General features: G+C 35.0%; 1 protein-coding gene and 1 non-coding gene across 2 annotated transcripts in view; both read left to right on the top strand.

Moving 5' to 3' along the window:
* The window catches only part of LOC138698681 (glutamate receptor ionotropic, kainate 1-like), a 139,253-nt gene that overhangs the window by 24,605 nt on the left and 92,246 nt on the right, over positions 1–22,402 (top strand). Inside the window, 1 exon segment of the mRNA XM_069824851.1 lies at positions 15,092–15,247. Coding sequence (XP_069680952.1) covers positions 15,092–15,247 — 156 coding nt within the window.
* On the top strand, positions 10,532–10,603 carry TRNAY-GUA (transfer RNA tyrosine (anticodon GUA)). The gene has a single exon. It is a non-coding gene; the product is annotated as a tRNA-Tyr (tRNA).

Below are 22,402 nucleotides of genomic sequence, written 5' to 3'. Positions count from 1 at the left end.
TATTTATTTATGTATTTATTTATTTTATTTATTTATTTATTTATTTATTTATTTATTTATTTATTTATTTATTTATTTATTTATTTATTTATTTATTTATGTCTATAACAGGCCAAAGCCCCAATTACAATAGACAGTACAGATAGTCGTTTAAAAAACATAGAATTGCATATAACATGAAAAAAGAGATAAAACAGATACAAGTGCAAATAAAAATTAAAATGGAAAATGAGAAAAGGGGAAAAAAAGAACAGACAAATTGATACTACCTAAATAAAAGACACAGATATAGATATAAATGAAAAATACAAAATAAAAAAAATGAAAAATAGTTAAGTATAGATATTATAGCCAAAAATGTAAAATGTAGCTGTAATTGGCAAATTACAGAGTAACAAATAGCAATATTATATAAAATCAACTACCTTCAGTATATTAATAAGAAAATGTTTGTATTCCATGTAAGAAATGCAGAAATCTAGATCCCATGTTTTACATATTTCATTGAAATTTAAACACATTTTTAACACTGGTGAAGTTTTATGTGATGAAGTGTTTGGTTTTTTATAATGTAACAATTGACGATTTCTTAAATGTGATGTTCTAGCGTTAATCTGGATTTGTGATAATATTTCGCTGTTATCCAGTAGACCGTTGAATATTTTATAGAATAAAAGTCGCTCAGCAAGTAATCTACGACTGGCAAGAGACACTAAATTAAATTCAGCAAATAGATTGTTGTACGAAATTTTATTATGGGGGGCTGAACAATGATATCTTCTAAAATACAGAGTTCAGAGTTCATAGCTTGCCCCTTTAACAATTCCGAGTTTATTTCATTTCATCACTAGCTGTGCCGTGCGCTTCGCTACACCATGACAAATATTATTAACTTAAAACTATTACATTTCCGAATACAACTTTGCTTTTACTTAGAAAATAATTAATTTAAAAAAAATTTAAGTCATTTGCTTCCGAATTATTTTCAAAATTTTGTCTAAAACTATGAATGTAACTTATTATCATCCCAATACTATCTGGAGTTGTACAATTCTACTTTTAGGCTTGGCATTATATTATACTAGTGGCTTGTGCAGCAAATGCTGCTGCAAACTAAGTTCGTTAGATGTTCAAATAAAAATTTTTCAGATTTATTTTCAATGAAGAATACTTGTCTTTTTGATAGTTATTTGCTTCCATAATAATGAAACATACTCCCTCTGAATGGATTTTTTAGGCCAAATACTTGTTCTTGAACCTATCCAACTTCAGTTTTTGAGTTTCAACGCGAAAACGCAAGTATCAATGTCAGGACGATAGCAGTAGCTATTTCAGGTCATTGTGGATTGTAGGCGAAAGTTAAAAAATGTAAGGTTTGCTAAGCTTTCGAACAATAGCATTTTCGTATAGCTGCTGCATGTAGAACTTGAAATGTAGAGCGTAAAATCATTTTATCCTACTAAGAGATCCTGCTGAAATTATCTGGAGACTACAAAATTTTCTAGGCCTCTTATTTTATCAGTAAGTAATACCTTTTGATCTTTCCTTAGGAATTGTAATTTCTGCGCTCTCTCGAGCCAATACTGAAGACAATGACACATCTCAATATCTACACTACACCGCCATTAAGTACATGAAAATGACTCAACCCCACTGGGTTAATAAGTATAAACATATTTGATTTTTAATAACAATATTATTATCTTACTTAAGTTTTGTAGTTATATATAGCAACCACTCAGTAAATTATAGAAATGAAGATCTAAATTAAGATATTCTCTATATTTACTTACATAACAACAAAAGTTTCACTTTCATGTCATCAATATGTCATCAATATTATGTACAATTAATGAAAAAATAGTTGCATCATGATATCAACTATAATAATATTTAATTTCTAATAGTAATAATGTCATCAAACCACCTCAAGTTTCGTAGATTTGAATATCCAATACACAGCTGTACTCAGAAAATTATACACTGCAGAATCAGTTTTTAATAACAAATTGAATTGAGCTCTAAATATGTCGGCAATCCTGCAGGTCATGGCCTTCGTGTAATAGCCTATTGTTTATTGTAGTGTGTGTTTTGTTCTGAAATTCAATCAAGTCGGCCGTGATTGAATAAAATAATTCTCAAAACTGACAACAGATGGATTTTGGAAAATAGGAAAATTATGTAGGAAAATTGACATTTCACTGAAAACTACTACTTTTCCGAAAAACTTTGGATGCCAGGCATGAAAATGAGGGGTCACTCATTAAAATCCGTTCAGCCGTTTTCCCGTAACTTCCATTGCCAGTTCAATTTATATATATAGATTAGACCTAACAGACAATTGACAGCGTCTGGGACAAAACATTTGTAAGATCTTAGAGCTGTAAGAAAGCCTGCAATTAAATGGTACGCCTATCTTTGAACTTTAAATGTTGGCATAAAAATGCCTTCTTCTATTTCTTTTGACCAAAATATGCAATTTGGAATATCACTTTTGTTGGCGTCGTACAAAATTTTGTCCAATATTCTTTTGAGAAGATTAACTCCGTACGTAGATGAAATTATTGGGGATCATCAGTGTGGTTTTAGGCGTAATAGATCGACTATTGATCAGATTTTTTGTATTCGACAGATATTGGAGAAAGAATGGGAATATAAGGGTACAGTACATCAGTTTTTCATAGATTTCAAAAAAGGATATGACTCAGTTATGAGAGAAGTTTTATATAATATTCTTATTGAATTTGGTATTCCCAAGAAACTAGTTCGATTAATTAAAATGTGTCACAGTGAAACATACAGCAGAGTCCGTATAGGCAAATTTCTATCTGATGCTTTTCCAATTCTCTGCGGGCTAAAGCAAGGAGATGCACTGTCACCTTTACTTTTTAACTTCGCTCTAGAGTATGCCATTAGGAAAGTCCAGGATAACAGAGAGGGTTTGGAATTGAACGGGTTACATCAGCTGCTTGTATAAGCAGATGACGTGAATATATTAGGAGAAAATCCACAAACGGTTAGGGAAAACACGGAAATTTTACTTGAAGCAAGTGAAGAGATAGGTTTGGAAGTAAATCCCGAAAAGACAAAGTATATGATTATGTCTCGTGACCAGAATATTGTACGAAATGGAAACATAAAAATTGGAGATTTGTCCTTCGAAGAGGTGGAAAAATTCAAATATCTTGGAGCAACAGTAACAAATATAAATTACACTCGGGAGGAAATTAAACGCAGAATAAATATCGGAAATGCCTGTTATTATTCGGTTGAGAAGCTTTTCTCATCTAGTCTGCTGTCAAAAAATCTGAAAGTTAAGAATTTATAAAACAGTTATATTATCGGTTGTTCTGTATGGTTGTGAAACTTGGACTCTCACTTTGAGAGAGGAACAGAGATTAAGGGTGTTTGAGAATAAGGTTTTTAGGAAAATATTTGAGGCTAAACTGGATGAAGTCACAGAAGAATGGAGAAAGTTACACAACGCAGAACTGCACACATTGTATTCTTCACCTGACATAATTAGGAACATTAAATACAGACGTTTGAGATGGGCAGGGCACGTAGCATGTATGGGGGAATCCAGAAATGCATATAGAGTGTTAGTTGGGAGACCGGAGGGGAAAAGACCTTTGGGGAGGCCGAGACGTAGATGGAAGGATAATATTAAAATGGATTTGAGGGAGATGGGATATGATGATAGAGACTGGATTAATCTTGCTCAGGATAGGGACCGATGGCGGGCTTATGTGAGGGCGGCAATGAACCTGCGGGTTCCTTAAAAGCCATTTGTAAGTAAGTAAGTATCAAAATTATAGTCTAGACATTTAAAAGATCGTTTTTAGGGGAAAAATATCTGAAAAATTTTAAATTTATCTTCAAAGTGACGGAGGTATCCAGTGCAGTGAACTGTTATATCCCGGTGGAGTTTTCTTGAAAATTTTGGCCCCAGTTTTTTTTTTTTTTTTTTTAACAATTTGTAATATAAAGTTGTTGCAGCAAAGATAATTTCACATACAAAAAATATAAATTAGGAAAAAACATTGAAATTTCTCAAGCTAATTCGGTAATAATCTATCCTTTAAACTTGACGGTTTCTATATTCACTGTGTTTATTATTTAGTGTATCGCGGGCCACAGTTACATCACCCCCATAAAGAAAGCAGTGCCACGGCCAAGTCTGGGGCGATGCCACTTCCTAAAGTAAGAATTATTAGAGGGTAGGGGTGCTAGGACGAAGGCAGGGCTTCGATTTATCCCCAACTCCTCCTCTCACGCGGCAGTCCGTTGCTACGCACAGCTTCCCTAGCAACCAAACTGTTTAATCCCTCTCAATTTCTACCCTGTAGCAATCTCTCTATATAGGAGCGCTTTCTGTAATAACGAGTTACAGGAAACACGGCCAACGATTTTATGCTGCATTTTTCATGTGCACACAGTTCCCGGAATACTGATCAATTAAATCCAGATTTCTACGTAATGTATGTTCTGTCGTCTCAAATTTAAAAGAATATTTAGAAGGTAGAATATTACTTTTGATGTTAATCTAACAATTCCTGCACAGTTGTAAAAACTTTTTATTCTAACTACCTTGCATTTTTAGTTCTGAGTTATACAGTGTCTTTTGAACGGCCTAAAGTAGTAATACAGCTGAATACGGCCCAAATGTTGCAAGTATTGGATAACATTGTTTATCCTCGACCATGCCGAAACGTAGTAATTATACACCTGGTAGCAGTCCTTTAATGCATGTCATTAAAGTACACCTATTCATTAAAGTTCAGGTTTTCGATTATTCTCGGATATGCAATCGAAAGATAAATATCGAAACGTCACAGAGGCTGGAAATCCAATACTGTCGCAGAAGGTTATGTTCTGTTACTATAATAATTAGCATTAATTGTTAATAATATTCAAATAAATTCAATTTGTCATCTTGTTTTTCAATGTCGAATTCAATTTTAAAGTTATATCAAGATTAATGTTATCTTACTCTCTAGATTATATCAAGGTCGTCGACATTCCTTTCCCGGAAAAAATCAATACTTTCGCGTCTGCGCACATCTCACAATTCATGAGGTAGGCTATTGCACTCACTCACATAACAATAACATGAATAGGCTACGTATGAATAATTTCAAGTTAGAAATATGGTCGAGCATAAAAAGTCGTATGAAACTTGCCTATAATGGTAATTAAGACGCTCGTATGAAAATTATGAAACTCGCTTGCGCTCGTTTCATAAACATCCTCGCATTTTAATTACTACCATTATAGGCTCGTTGCATAATGTACTATTCTGTCATTTGCTTCACTAACCGCCTCTTCCTCAAAAACGACACGACTTGCCACTCCTTAAAGTTTCGTAGTTTTTCTGCTCCATTTCAGGGAAGTTTTGCTAGCTTGTCGGGAAATTGATAATTGTAAACAATTTAACGATTGATGACAGTTCTACTACATTCAGATGGTTGCAACTAGAGTAACAATCTCATTTACAGTAATGTGGGAGACACAAAAATTGGTAACTATCAGCATTTGGTCAGATGCCTCGAAATGATCTTAATTTTGTGCATACAGTAATATTGAAAAGCGCGTCTGGCCGCGAAACCAGGTGGCCCGGGTTCGAATCCCGGTCGGGGCAAGTTACCTGGTTGAGGTTTTTTCCGGGGTTTTTCCTCAACCCAATACGAGCAAATGCTGGGTAACTTTCGGTGCTGGACCCCGGACGCATTTCACCGGTATTATCACCTTCATTTCATTCAGACGCTAAATAACCTAGATGTTGATTCAGCGTCGTAAAATAACCCAATAAAATAAAATAAATAAAATATTGACAAAAAGCAATGAGCAAGCACAATTACATCAATATCACTTTAGAATTTCCCGCCTCCCCTCAGCGTTGCCAAACCTACCCATGCTCCGGCTTGTAACTGAAGAAGGCTCTGGTCTCACCCATTTTGAAGTTCAATTAATATTACTCCTAAAGGCATTTTCTTTTAAAGATTTGTGGCACAATTTTGGTATTGTGCTTTCAGGATTCTAAGACGAAGAATTACATTTTAAGAAGGAATTTTATAAGTACTTTCTATAAATATTTTTTTAGTAGGTTATTTTACGACGCTTTATTAACATCTAGGTTATTTAGCGTCTGAATGAGATGAAGGTGATAATGCCGGTGAAATGAGTCCAGGATCCAACACCGAGAGTTACCCAGTATTTGCTCATATTGGGTTGAGGGAGAACCCCAGAAAAAACCTCAACCAGGTAACTTGCCCCAACCGGGAATCGAACCCGGGCCACCTGGTTTCGCGGCCAGACGCGCTAGCCGTTACTCCTTAGGTGTGGACTTTCTATAAATATGGAGGGACGTTTTTCAAATTCAATAAACTAAAATTTGTACTCTAGAAGTTTCCCAATAGCCTAAAGAATATGTGTACCAAATATCATGCATGTAACTTTAATAACCTAGTTGTCAATATAATATAATTATAACATATGATATAAATATATATATATATATATATATATATATATATATATATATATATATATATATATATATGTATGTATGTCAATAAAGCAGAAAGTAAAATTCTTACGATTGTTTGTTCTAAACGTAACATTTTAAATGTGGATTAAATATATAATAATTAACAAACACACTCAAGAATTTCATGAAAGTTCAGTATAATTTAAAAACCCTGTACACCGGAGTTTTAAAAATGACGTTACTGCATTTCGCAAGGCTATCAATTCATATTAAATCTTACCACAAAAGAATTTTTTTTATTTACAGTTTCCATCATATTAACCATCTTCTCCTCTTAAAGTAACCGCATTTCTGCGAGTAAAACCGCCTATAGTTAATAATGTTTATGTTTTGCAAGTAACGAACCAAGTTTGCTAAAAATCCCTCTTTCTTTTACGTTATTCTATTTCAGATTAAAATGGAATGTTTTATTTACGATGTAGACCTGCATTATACCGTGTCAAATTCCACAAATTTTAATGAAACTAGGGAGATGGTTAGTAATATTTAACAACGTCAATATTATTCGGTCAACAGTTAATTCTGAGTCTACAAATTTCATCCCATCGAAAATTTAGATTAAATATAGATCTCGCCAGACAGCATGCCAAAAACAAAACGGTAGTGTTACAAAAAAGGTTTCCATGGCAACCGTGCAAATGAAATAGGCCTATTCGCTTCGGGGAAGGCATGAATAGAAGCTAACTACTTAATACGCGAGAGTCCCGTTTGGCCAAGGAAGGACGCAGGCATTTCTAGTTTAATTTCTTGAATAATATTGACCAGGAAATTGTGACAATTGCTATGTCCTTCCTCGTTTCACCCACCCGCCACGATGAGGCACGGAACTTTGGGTGGGGCCTGAAACAGAAACAATAATTGTTAGCAACTAGCCTAGCCTAGCCTAGCCTAGCCTAGCCGTGAACTGAATGACGCAGTTCAAAGGCACCATACTCACCTAACTGAGATTTAGCTTCGACATTCTTCATTGCAAGAAAAATAAAACCTGCTTCTTCTCTCACATTTACGAAATTATAAAAAGTGAAGTTGGTTTTGTGGATATGCTGGTATAGGATGCAAGGATAGATACCGGCTACAAGGAGCTGAGGAAGAGTTGACTTCCTTTGCATTCGTACACTGCAACTATTCAAATACTTCCTCACTTCTGAGTCCTCCCCCCCCCACCTATTCTAGCCTGTAAGAAAAAGATGCAGTATGTGAATGGTTGCAGTTATACCACAGTCTACTATATACAGTCACGAAGCTTGGGATGATTTTTTGCATTTCTCGCGATAGTTGCTAGCCGCTTGGAGCGCTGTGAGTACTAGGAACAGTAGACTGTGCCACTGCCATCGTGATCTAATACAGGCCATAAGGCAGACCATGTGACTCGCTTAACCCGATCACGAAGGGCGGCGTTTCAACCATATAAATTAGTTCGAATGCATAAACAGTAACATATATTTCTCTAAACTGTAGTGTAATTGCATTAATAAAATTTAAAACAATGATTATGAGACACTTCAGACATAATTCACTCGCGAGTTAAGTTGTAATATTATTTTTGGTGTGAAAATTACGTTGTTCGTATGTGTAATACTTGCCTTTATTTCGATTAAATATTGTAAAATTCTTGTACATTCATTTATGGACGATTCAATAATTTTCAGTTGCACCGCCCGAATATTTAGATATGTTGAAATTATAGGTTATGTTTACTGTACCAGTTGCCCCTTTCTGTCTAATTTTAGTGGTCTCTAATGCTCTGCCATTACATATGTTATGTCATATGCAAATTATAGGTTATGTTTACTATATTTAACTTATATTCTTTTTTATTAAACCTCAAAATAGCTTCCATTCTAAACTTAGAATATTGACGCGAACAGATTATGTTAACATGTAAAATTCTCTTCACATTAAAATAACACAGTTTTGTAATTATTTCTGCAACATATTATGCAACAAGAAGTAAACGGAACTTATGGACACATTACACTAAATAAAGCTTAGCAATGATAAGCAATAAAGTTATAATATAATATTTCACTGAGCTCCATACACTGAAATAGAAAACCCGAACATACATTACGGCCTGGCCTAGATCGAAAAGGCATTGACTGTGCCGTATTTCGCATTGTTGTGAAAAGTTGTGTAAACTGTGAAATGTTCGTTATCGGTTGTAATAACTGTAAATGGCTAAAATACAATAATTTGAATAATAATATGGGACAAGGAGACGTTTGTGGTGCTATAAATTGTAAGAAAAATAGGTTAGAGTTATCCTTCTTCCGAAAGGTCCAGGAAGGTGAGTTTATAGAATATAATATACAGACGTGGACAAATTATTAGCAAAATTGAAGATTTTTATTATATATTTTTACAAAATTCGATTCTTCAATTTTGGCTACAGTTGACATTTTTGCGTATTTCCAAATTATTAGCGAAATTGAAGATTTGTATTGTATATTTTTAGAAAATTTAACTCTTCAATTTGGAGTACATTTGATGTTTTTGCATATTTACAAATTACTTGCAAAACTGAAGGTTTTTATTATATATTTTTACAAAATTCGATTCTTCAATTTGGAATTCAGTTGACATTTCGGATATTTCCAAATTATTAGGCCTAGAAAAACTGAAGATTTTTATTTTATAGTTTTACAAAATTTGACTCTTTAATTTAGATTGTAGTTGACATTTTTGCTAATTTACAAATTATTAACATTTATAAGATTTTTATTATATATTTTTAGAAAATTTCACTCTTCAATTGAAACTACATTTGACATTTTTGCATATTTCTGTCTATTGTTATGATAGAGATATGCAAAATTGTCAACTGTAGTCTAAATTGAAAAATCAAATTTTGTAAACAGAATTATCATACAAATCGTCAATTTTGTTAATAATTTGTCCACGTCTGTATAGGCTACTGTATGAAAATAATATATAAACCTTATGTATTTCATATTTCAATAGTGGAAGGAAGGTGTTATCTTTTTCAAAAGAACACGATCTCGAAAGTACAATACATTTTATCGTCTGCTAGGGAAAGGGTCTGTGATGAGGCGATATTAAGTATTGAGCTGAAAATTATACCACAGTCTAGTATATACAGTCACGAAGCTCAATACGAAGTAGCTATGTATCCATAGATAGTTGCTAACCACTAGGATCGCTAATATCGCCTCATTACAGACAATGCGGAATAGTACCGGCACAGTCTATTGTTCCTAGCACCCTCACAACTCAAGCTTCGTGACTGTATATACTAGACTGTGGTTATACGTTGCCAAGTTGCACTCCGCTTAAAAGTGGAGCACAACTATGATGCAGGAGGAGATGGAAGGACTACGGTAATGAAAAATCGTTGATCGCGTCCCGTGGACGAATTTCTGTAAGACGGCGCAATTTTCACGCAGCTATTCGTGAACAGCGTTTCCTCGCAGACGTCACATATTCTTGCAATGACTCTTTCTTACAATTACATTCAGTGCAACTTTACATTGTTACCCTTCCTCTTAATTCATGAGTTCATCACAGCATTATCTCTGTTCATTAATATATATTTTGATGTACCGAAGTACATATGATATTTCCATGCAGATATTCTGCGTCATCATATGATGAAAGAGTGATGGAACGGAGAAAAATTCTCTCCGGCGCCGGGATTTGAACCCGGGTTTTCAGCTCTACGTGCTGATGCTTTATCCACTAAGCCACGCCGGATACAACCCCGACGCCGGTTAGAATCGTCTCGGTACTTCGGTACATCAAAATATCTATGATATGCGTAATAAATCACTTTGTGATTTAAGACGGCGCCCATACCGTCGGATCCCGGCCAACCAGTCACTCATTCGAGTGCACCTCAACACATGTATGGACTTCGGTCCTGCGTTCATAGACATCTATGACGTAGTGGAGAGGGCGGCCACTAGAGGGAACCCAAGAGATGGAGCTTAATCTGAGACGATTCTAACCGGCGTCGGGGTTGTATCCGGCGTGGCTTAGTGGATAAAGCATCAGCATGTAGAGCTGAAAACCCGGGTTCAAATCCCGGCGCCGGAGAGAATTTTTCTTCGTTCCATCACTCTTTCATCATCTGTTCATTAACATTTGCAATTACTTGCATTCAAGTCATTTGAGTTTCAATAAAACTAGTGGCTTGTGCAGCAAATGCTGCAAACTAAGTTCATTAGACGTACAAATAAAATTTTTCAGATTTATTTTCAATGAAGAATACCAGACATTTTGAAAGTTATTTGCTTCCATTATAATGAAACATACTGCCTCTGAATGTATTTATGCCAAATACTTTTTCTTGAACCTATGCATCCTATGTCTCTTGAGTTTCAACGCGAAAACGCAAGTAACAATGAAAGGGCGATCAGTGGGCTTTTCATGTGGGAGTAAAGCAATAGCTATTTCAGGTCATTGTGGATTGTAAAAGTCAGGTTTGCTATGCTTCCGAACAATAGACGTGGCATTTTGGTATAGCTGCTGCATGTAGAGCTTGAAATGTAGAGGGTGAAATCATTTTATCCTGCTAAGAGATCTTGCTGAAATGATCGGGAGACTACAAAATTGTATCAGTAAGTAACACCGTCTTTCCTTAGGAACTATAATTTTTGTGCTCTCTCGAGCCAATACCGAAGAGAATGACGCATATAAGTATCTACACCACACCGCCATTAAGTATATGAAAAAGACCCAACCCCACTTGATTAATAACTATAAAAATATTTGATTTTTAATAACAATGTTATTATCTTACTTAAGAAATGACGCATTCCAAACTTGGACAAACCATACCTTGCGTGGTAAAGGGGTTATTGTTTATAGTGATCTCCCCAAGGCTAACTCATGGGTAAGCAATCGAAAGGGCCTATCTTCCTCAGAATGGACCAATGCTTTAAAAATGTCAAGCAATATTTCGGCGGTTCGCGCAATACCGGGCAGAACTCTAAGCACAACCCGCTGCCGTCATCCAGACTGTAGCGAGCTTGAAACACTTGGACACGTGCTTGGACAATGCTCCAAAGGCGAGCTGCTGATCAATGCTAGACATCATCGTGTACGACATGCTTTGGCGACATCGTTAAAAACTGTAAATTGGGAGATTCATGAGGAAGTACATTGTGTATCATCAGATGGTTCTTTCAGATGGGCAGACATTATTGCTATCAACGGACGCTTAAAACAGGCTCTTGTTCTTGACCCTACTATCCGTTTCGAAAGAAACCTAAATCAGGCCACCGAGGTTGATATTGAGAAGAAGTCCATATATGAACCTTGTCTGCCGTATCTTTCTCAAAAGTACAACGTCCCTCTTAAACAATGGTCCGTCATTGGTTTGCTGTTTGTCAGTAGAGGTTCAATCACAAAATTCACATGGAATTATCTTAAGGAACTTCACATTCCTTTTGATTATGTAATGTCTATTCTTATAAATATTATCAAGGATTCTCTTCAAATATTACATCATCATCTCTATTTCAATTAATCAACTTATATTTGCCTTCAACAATTAACTTTCTTTTTTCTTTAATGTATCACATCACATTATTATACATGTTTATTGTATTCAGGACCCTTGTGGTCACTCAAAATTCTTTGAGCTGATGTCTATAATTTAGAAATTTATTATTATATAATAGCCGCCACTCAGTAAATTATAGAAATGAAGATCTAATTTAACACATTCTCTATAATCTACTTAGGTAACCCCGAAACATTTCACTTTCATATCATCAGTATAGCATTAATATGTATAATTAATGAAATATAATCACATCATGGCATTAAGTATAATGAAATTTCATTGCTAATGGTAATAATGTTGTCAAACCACCTCAAGTTTTGTAGATTTTAATATCCAATACACAGCTGTACTCAGAAAATTACACACCACAGAATCAGACCTGTAAATTAGCGAGTCTTCAAGTTTTTAATAACCAATTGAATTTGAGCTCTAAATATGTCAGCAATCCTGCAGGTCATGGCCTTCGTGGTAACTTTAATTTTATAAACAGCTTTCCCAATGACGGGACTGCCTCATTGGCCAAAGCATAATAAACATATTGAGTGAAAACAAAAAAAAAGACCATAAAAGAGAAAGGAGGGGAACGAACAAAAGGGAAAATTAAGTACAGGAAAGATAATAGGATGCATAACAGGCCTAAACATAGTAAACAAACAGATTAGACATTCGAGCAAAATTCTCCCTTTTTAAGAAACAAAGTACAGATGGTATTTTAAAATGGCAAGTGATCCTGTGATAGCGGCAAGGGAAACATCACGAATGAAGTCGTTGTTCAGCTGGAACTTCTTGCAGAAACTGACAAAGAGGCGAGGCATTGTGCCCCTAGCGCCAACCATTAGCCCAACTACTTCAATGGAGGTGAGGTGATATTTCTCCAAATAGAATGGAACTGTGGGCTCATAAATTCTGCATTTTTCTGCGTGGACGTCAGCGGGCTGTTGTTCCTGTGCCTCCAACCTGACTGTCGGGTCGATAATGTAGGCGGATGTAGAGCCTGGTGGAATGGCAAGCATGTCAATTCGCCGACAGGATCCCTCTTGAGAGATGCCATGGACTTCTTCGTGCACAGTGAGACCTTTCTTCCTCAAGGCTTCGGCAATCATGGACCTGATTCTGTGATGTCTAGAGTTCCGCAGTGTCTTGCTGAAATGACAGGCACCCAAAGCGTGGCCAAGGGTTTCAATCTCACTGACGCAACGACGACAGTGGTTTCCGTCTCGGGACCTTCCTGGTATAGCACGCAGCGGACAAACATTAGCTCTCATTTTAAGAGCTTGTCTCCATTGTTTATTGTAGTGTGTGTTTTGTTATATTCTGAAATCACGGCCGTGCTGAAATGCAATTAGTTCTGAAAACTGAAGAAATATGGACTTTGGAAAATAGGAAAATAATGTAGGAAAATTGATATTTCACTGAAAACTACTATTTTTCTGAAAAACTTTGAGTTCCAAGCTTCAAAATGAGTGGTCATTTATTAAAATCCGTCCAGCCGTTTTCCCGTAATTTCCATTACCAGTTCAAATTACATATATATATATAGATGTTAACTTATGAATCTTGTAACAAGGCCGCGAATTCTTGTTTTCTTGCGACGCACACCCACCCGCATACAATAATTGAGGCGATTTCCGGAAGATGGACCTATAGTCCTGTAGGCCCTTTTTCGGGAAATTGTTTAAACGCTACCGCTATATTAGGTAGATTATTCCACCAAAATTTTATTTCATTATCTCAACGCTATTGTCTACCACGAGGCTTCACATCTGACCAGCTGCTATACGGAACACAGATCGAACTTGGTAGATTATTACAGTGAAACCTGTTCAAGACGGAAGTGACATGGTCCTATTTTTTTTCCGTTGTGGACAGGTTTCCGTATTATTCAGATGTGACATTAAAATGGAATATTTTGTCATTCATATACATGAAAAACAAAATGGCATGCCGCAAACTGCAAGAAGTATAAAATATTTCATTTAACACTCATCACATTAAATCAGCTTTCTGTCGCTTATTACGTTGGTGAATCATCTTGGTTAAAATCTCGTTTTCTGTATAAATATTATCATAACTCACTCATTAGTCATTAAACATTTCTAAAGTTTACTAATCTCATTCTATTTAATATCTAACATTATACTCTAATACTGTACTGCATATCACTGCACATTATTAATTAATTGGACTAGGAGCCATCTATTAGAAGCCTTGAATTCTGGTTTATTTAATTTCATTCCCAGTTCAATAGCTTGCTTTGCAGAATAGATCCAGAAATTGGCTTGTTCTTTGAGAGGTCATGAAGAACCCACTCCCACAACAGTTCATTTATTTCCACATAAACAGTTGCTTTCTGGTTCCTTTTGTGTCACCAATATCGGCCGCACGCCACTAACTCATTATGATTTTTATTTTTTAAAGTGTCACACCTGAGTTTTCCACAATTGTACTTCAATATTATTTCATATAGACTTTGTTTATAATTTTCCTTTATCTCGATAACTTTTACTTCATCACTTAATGTTAATGCCACATTTTATGCAACTTTTTTTTTTTTTTTTTACCTGGAAATCACTACACTTGCGCTCTGTCCAGCTACGACAGTATACGGGTGTGAAGCATTGAAAATCTTTGAAGGGACTCGTCTGCCTAGTCAACAGGGTAATAAAATTTATGACCAACAGGCCAACACACCCTCGTACCCTCTACAATTTTGCAAAGAAAACTTGCTTTTATCTTAGTGACCTACATATTTCGTATATTTCTTGAAATTACACGCTGTTTCAAAATATAGTTACAAAATATAGCGCATGTCCAAAATATTGTTTCCGTTTTGAACAGTAGCAGACAGTTTCCGTTTCCGCGTTGGACAGTTTCCGTTTTATTCAGGAAAAATTACACATAATACATATAAATTTCGCCGGGACCAATAAATTGTTCCGAAATATACAGGATTCCGGATTATTCAGGTTCCGACTTGAACAGGTTTCACTGTATTAACTGTTTTGTCTGTGCAGGCGGGCTGTTCCACCCGGCGGACGACCGCCAGGAGGTGGCCTTCCGCTACGCTGTGGAGCGGATCAACGACGACCGCACCATCCTGCCCAGGTCAAGGCTGTCCGCGCAGATCGAGAAGATTTCGCCGCAGGACAGCTTCCACGCCTCCAAACGAGGTCAGCACCATTGTTTTATTATTATTATTATTATTATTATTATTATTATTATTATTATTATTATTATTAATCCAGATATGGAGGGTAGCTGCGAATATATTGAATAAGCAGTCGTGGACAGCCGATAAGGGGTGGTCCTCCAGCTTGGGGGTTGGGCGAAGGGCTAACAACCCATCACCGTAAAAAACAGCTTGTTACGAATTCCTACAGTAAGCCTCGGAATAGGACTGATTCTCTGGTATGATGATAGAGACTGGCTTAATCTTGCACAGGATAGGAACCGATGGCGGGCTTATGTGAGGGCGGCAATGAACCTTCGGGTTCCTTAAAAGCCATTTGTAAGTAAGTAAGTTATTATTATTATTATTATTATTATTATTATTATTATTATTATTATTATTATTATTATTATTATTATTATAGATTCGTCGTACTTAATCTCGTATCTACTCAGAGCACTAGCTAGTCCGTCATCTTGAAAAAATACTATTCGTGTGATTTTATTGACTGTTGGAATCACGTACCGTAACATATTTGTACCTTACTTACTTACTTACTTACTTACTTACTAACAGACGTGGACAAATTATTAGCAAAATTGAAGATTTTTATTATATATTTTTTCAAAATATGATTCTTCAATTTAGACTACAGTTGACATTTTTGCGTATTTTCAAATTATTAGCAAAATTGAAGATTTGTATTGTATATTTTTAGAAAATTTAATTCTTCAATTTGGACTACATTTGATATTTTTGCATATTTACAAATTATTAACGAAACTGAAGGTTTTTATTATATATTTTTACAAAATTCGATTCTTCAATTTGGAATACAGTTGGCATTTTGGATATTTCCAAATTATTAGGAAAACTGATGATTTTTATTTTATAGTTTTACAAAATTTGACTCTTCAATTTAGACTGTAGTTGACATTTTTGCTAATTTACAAATTATTAACAAAATTGAAGATTTTTATTATATATTTTTACAAAATTTAACTCTTCACTTTAAACTACAGTTGACACATTTGCATATTTCTGTCCACTGTAATGATAGAAATATGCAAAATTGTCAACTGTAGTCTAAATTGAAAAGTCAAATTTTGTAAACAGAATTATCATAAAAATCGTCAATTTTGTTAATAATTTGTCCACGTCTGTACTTACTGGCTTTTAAGGAACCCGAAGGTTCATTGCCGCCCTCACATAAGCCCGCCATCGGTCCCTATCCTGAGCAAAATTAATCCAGTCCCTACCATCATATCCCACCTCCCTCAAATCCATTTTAATATTATCTTCCTATCTACGTCTCGGCCTCCCTAAAGGTCTTTTTCCCTCCGGCCTCCCAACTAACACTCTATATGCATTTCTGGATTTGCCCATACGTGCTACATGTCCTGCCCATCTCAAACGTCTGGATTTAATGTTCCTAATTATGTCAGGTGAAGAATACAATGCGTGCAGTTCTGTCTTGTGTAACTTTCTCCATTCTCCTGTAACTTCATCCCTCTTAGCCTCAAATATTTTCCTAAGCACCTTATTCTCAAACACCCTTAATCTTTGTTCCTCTCTCAAAGTGAGAGTCCAAGTTTCACAACCATACAGAACAACCGGTAATATAACTGTTTTATAAATTCTAACTTTCAGATTTTTTGACAGCAGACTGGATGATAAAAGCTTCTCAACCGAATAATAACAGGCATTTTCCATATTTATTCTGTGTTTAATTTCCTCCCGAGTATCATTTATATTTGTTACTGTTGCTCCAAGATATTTGAACTTCTCCACCTCTTCAAAATAAATGATAAATTTCCAGTTTTTCCAACATATTTGTACCATCCACCCAAAATTCGCGGTTTCATTTCATAGATATAACAGATTGTTATTTCAACCTGTAACTCCTTATTGTCACATAATTCCATCCGATGTCCAAACATCTTCACAGATCAACCTTCTGTCCGGGAATTGTCAAAACTGTTTGAACGTGCTCCCTTATTCCAGACGCAAGAAAAGGTATAACCACAGTCTAGTATATACAGTCACGAAGCTCAATACGTAGTAAATATGCATCCATGGATAGTTGCTAACCACTAGGATCGCTACTATCGCCTCATTACATACAATGTGAAACAGTACCAGCACATTCTATTGTTTCTAGTACCCTCATCAACTCAAGCTTCGTGACTGTGCTACAACGCCATGAAAAATGTGCGGCAACTGATGAAAAGTTGAAATTTGGCCATAAAATATAAACTTTTGTGCGAGATCGTGCGTAATTTGCTTGTTTTCCGCACAGAACCAATACGCGGTAAGTGTGAAATACCACATTCAGTATTCCCAGCGTAACACACATAACAATTTCCCTCTTCTTACCGCTTAAGCGCGACATTCATTTTACTGCTTTAGGCTTTTAACATATTATTTTTAGAGACGTTTAACATAGTAATAATTATAAATTGGAAACTTACCACTGCAATTTCACCTAAATTGCACTGTTAATTATTGTTTTTAAATATTTGCAAAAATTAAGTAAAGTCTACTACTCCACGAAACTTATTGCATTCCTGATACAAGTAACATTAAGGAAGCCGTGAAAAAATCAACAAGATTCCAGATGCCGATGTTATTACTGCAATATGTTATATAAATAATATTGTTATAATATAAAAATGAAAAATAAATCATTACATAACCTTACCGTTTATTTTAAGTTCGCATTTATAGACTGGGGGAAAAAGAAAGACAGACGTATATCACGGCCTGCTGGAGTATAGTAAACACAGAAAACATTTTATAGCAACAATGTTGAAGAAAGATATTTTGGTATTCCGAATTTGCCGTCATTAAACAGAAACCAACATGGAGATTTCATTGCAACTAATTAGAAATTCGTCTTTCAGGTATGTACAGACGTGGACAAATTATTAACAAAATTGACGATTTTTATGATAATTCCATTTACAAAATTTGACTTTTCAATTTAGACTACAGCTGACAATTTTGCATATTTCTATAATTACAGTAGATATAAATATGCAAAAATATAGACTATTCTAAATTGAAGAGTCAAATTTTGTAAACGATATATAATAAAATCTTCAATTTTGCTAATAATTTGTAAATATGCAAAAATGTCAACTGCAGTTTAAAGTGGAGAGTCAAATGTTGTAAAAATATATAATAAAAATATTCAGTTTTGCTAATAATTTGGAAATATCCAAAATGTCACCTGTAGTCCAAAGTGAAGAGTCGAATTTTGTAAAAAATATACCAAAAAAATCTTCCCTTTTGCTAATAATTTGTAAATATGCAAAAATATCAATTGTAGTCTAAATTGAAGAGTCAAATTTTGTAAAAATATACAATACAAATCTTCAGTTTTTCTAATAATTTGGTAATACGCAAAGCTGTGAACTGTAGTCTACATTGAAGAATCATATTTCGTAAAAATATATAATAAAAATCTCCAATTTTGCTAATAATTTGTCCACGTCTGTAATAAACGATCTTCGAACAAAATAATGTACGATACATGAGCGGTATGTTTGTTTTCATGTTCTCGGAAATTAAAAAAGCTCAACTACGTTTCGCTTTTTCAATCTTTTCCTCGACCATGAAAACGTCAACATACCGCTCTTGTAACGCATATTACTATTATATCGGTATGATGACATATGACCATACATCATACAAACCGTTACCATTTTAATAAGTAAGTTATAGTTTCTCTTTGGGAGGTAGTTATAAACTTGGAATTGAATATTATGGTCTCTATGGTTCTAGGGGAATTTATATTGGTACGCTTGATACGATTGTTGTCCATTGTTGATATTGATATTGAAGCGACGTGATTCATTGAAGTTATGGTTTTACAGTGCAGTGAATAGTTCCGATCAGTGATAATTTATAGCGTCAATGAAATGTGTCCTAAAGTGTCAGTGAAATGCGTCATAGTGCCACTACAGTGAGTGAGATGAGAGTAAAGTGAAAGACTATTGAAACTTATGTAGGGCCTATACATATGTAGGTTGTATTGTAAAATTAGGTATTTTATGTTCTATTATTAATTTTAATTATTGTGTTAAATTGTATTGTGTATTCTTATTGCATTGTGTATTGTACAGGGACATCATTTTATTTTTACTTGCATTTTTATTGTACCTGCATTTCTGAATGTACTTCACTCCCACCCCTTCACTAACGTCCTTGCTCCCGTCAGACACACAAACTTACGGCCGCTGTTGCATTCGAAGTCTTCAAGCAGTGAAGTAAACACTGCAGTGTATAGTGTGTTTCAGAAATATGATTGCGTTTTCTATAGAAGAAAGAACCTATATTAATAATATCGTACTAAAAAAATATATTCAAGAAACGATAAATTCAATTTCAGAGAATATGCTTCAAAATGTTTTTAATAATATGCGTAAAGAATTGAAGCCTGAATTGTAATGATCAGCAACCATTTTCAGCAACTTGTTTAAAAATTCAGATTAGCTTTTTTTGAATTGAGGTGGCTAGAAGCAAAGGAATGCTAGTGACATTTGTAATAACATGAGTTAAGTGCATCCAGAGTAAGCTAAAGTATCTAAAATTTTAGTGGCAAAGAGATATTTTAATCTCATCACACATTAAAATTTAAATAAAAATTTCATCGATTTTACGAAAGCTTAAATATTTAAACCCCATTTTCTCAAACTTACAGTCCTTTACTTATGAGCCCCTCAATTTAAATGCACTCTCTATATTGTATGTTAACATCAATAATTAATATGCTAAATAAAGTAGACATTATATAACGAACATAGCCGCCTGAAAATTTGAGTTTTTGAAAAAAAAATATGTTACTACTCTACTGTATTCTGATAAATTCCGTAAAAGTGATGATCAAACTGAAAATCGTAATATCGTATTTCCCTACAACATAAATGGATACACTACTTTTCTCTCCTCCTATACCTAGTAAAATGATTTGTTTACATACTGCACTAGTAACATCAAACTCCTGTAATGGAAGGGGGCAACAGTGTTTCCGAGTATAGCCAGGTTAATGTTAAAAATGTTGGTAAAAATAAAGTGATGTCCCTGTATAACTGTATTGTGTATTGAATAATTTCGAGGGAAAAATTGTTCCGGAGCCGGGTATCGAACCCGGGACCTTTGGTTTAACGTACCAACGCTCTACCACTGAGCTACTAGGGAACTCTAACCGACACCGATCCAATTTTTCCCTCTATATCCACAGACCTCAAAGTGGGCTGACAACCGTCAAGCAACCAACTTCGAGTGCACACTAACTCCGTGTGACTTAAATTGTGGTTTTCTGTTAACGAACAGTGACGTGTATTATGCAAATCAAGATTTCAGGTATAACTCCCTGTAAAGTTGATTTGAATAATTTCTAGGGAAAAATTGTTCCGGAGCCGGGTATCGAACCCGGGACCTTTGGTTTAACGTTTGACGGTTGTCAGCCCACTTTGAGGTCTGTGGATATAGAGGGAAAAATTGGATCGGTGTCGGTTAGAGTTCCCGAGCAACTCAGTGGTAGAGCGTTGGTACGTTAAACCAAAGGTCCCGGGTTCGATACCCGGCTCCGGAACAATTTTTCCCTCGAAATTATTCAAATCAACTTTACAGGGAGTTATACCTGAAATCTTGATTTGTATTGTGTATTGTTTATATTGTGTATACCACTGCCACCGGGTGCTTGACCACTTGCAGTGTATACATACATACATACATACATACATACATACATACATACATACATACATACATACATACATACATACATACATACATTATTGCAGAACGTAGTAGTGATTATTTAACGGTAATATCGCGATACTGGCTTCGATATCGTGTTTTTGTGTTGAAAACGTACTGGATGACAAAATTACATACGTGGTCAAAACGCAACGGACATTTCGAACAGAATTCAGTGTGCGTAATGTTCCAATCAAGCCAACAATTTCGTTGATAGTCAGAAAGCTGGAGACGACTGGCTTGCTTCTTAGTGAGAGTGGAGAACATGACCTTGCAATGTTGCAGTGGTCTCACCAAAGAATTCGTCGCATCGATTAAGCCAGCAGACAGGCTATTCATATGGCTCCTGTCAGAGCAGCAAAAAAATCGCGTTTGCGAGCATACAGCGTGCATGTAGCGCAAGAATTGAAGGAACCAGACTGCCTAAAGCGAGTGCATTATTGCCAAAACACGCTGTGGAAATGAGCACTGCATGTTTGTGATACTCGTAGTATGACGAACGGCACTACACACGCTCTGCAATAATAGCGAGTATCATTATCATCAAAGAATAATATCGCGTAAGGAGTACCAATAAAAATTATCCCAGTACTACAGAAATCATAATATGCTATTTCAAGTTTATAACTAACTCCCAAAGAGAAATTGTAAATTATAAAAAATAATCAAGTTTTATATGGATCGGCCTATACAATGCAATTTGGGTTGCTAGACTGTACGTTTTTCTTACGTTTTCTGAATGCTAATGTGGTCTTACGTTTTTTATTCCCCCGTACAACACTTTCTTCCTTTATTTCGAGTTTGACGCTGGGTAATAGTAAAATACTGTGTAAGAATTTCACTGACTATTGCTAAAGAAGGTGATGTGTCTAAGTGGGTCAAATTCTTCACATTGGTGCCTCAGCAGAAAGCGCCAAATATTTCCAGACTCATATGTTTCATACTGAGCATACCAGGATCGAATGCGTTTGTGGAAAGAGTGTATTGAATGATAATGAAGAAATGGACTGATGTGAGGAACAGATGTTCACCAGAATTGATAAATTCAGAGCTTCAAATTGTTATAAATTTTGACATGCCCTGAAAAGAGTTTTTTAATGTATTAAAAATGACAGAAAATTACTAAATGAAATTAAATTAGTTTCAAACTATGAAAGTGTCGTTAAAATTAGATACTAAGATACAAAAATATGAGTCTGTGTAAAATATTTGTATGTGCAATCCTTTAATATGTAATTTTTTTTTAAAATTGAAATTAAGAAAGCATGAGTCACTAAAAATGTCAATGAAAACCTTTCTTTTTATTTTCAAAAGTTGGCAACCCTAAATGTAATATAAATTTTGACATGTCCTACAAAGAGTTTTTTTAATGTATTAAAAATGACAGTAA

The sequence above is a fragment of the Periplaneta americana genome, chromosome 4 (assembly GCF_040183065.1).
Source record: "Periplaneta americana isolate PAMFEO1 chromosome 4, P.americana_PAMFEO1_priV1, whole genome shotgun sequence".
Lineage (NCBI taxonomy): Eukaryota > Metazoa > Arthropoda > Insecta > Blattodea > Blattidae > Periplaneta > Periplaneta americana.
Note: the sequence above shows the minus strand (reverse complement) of the source record. Positions and strands in the feature narration are given on the sequence as shown.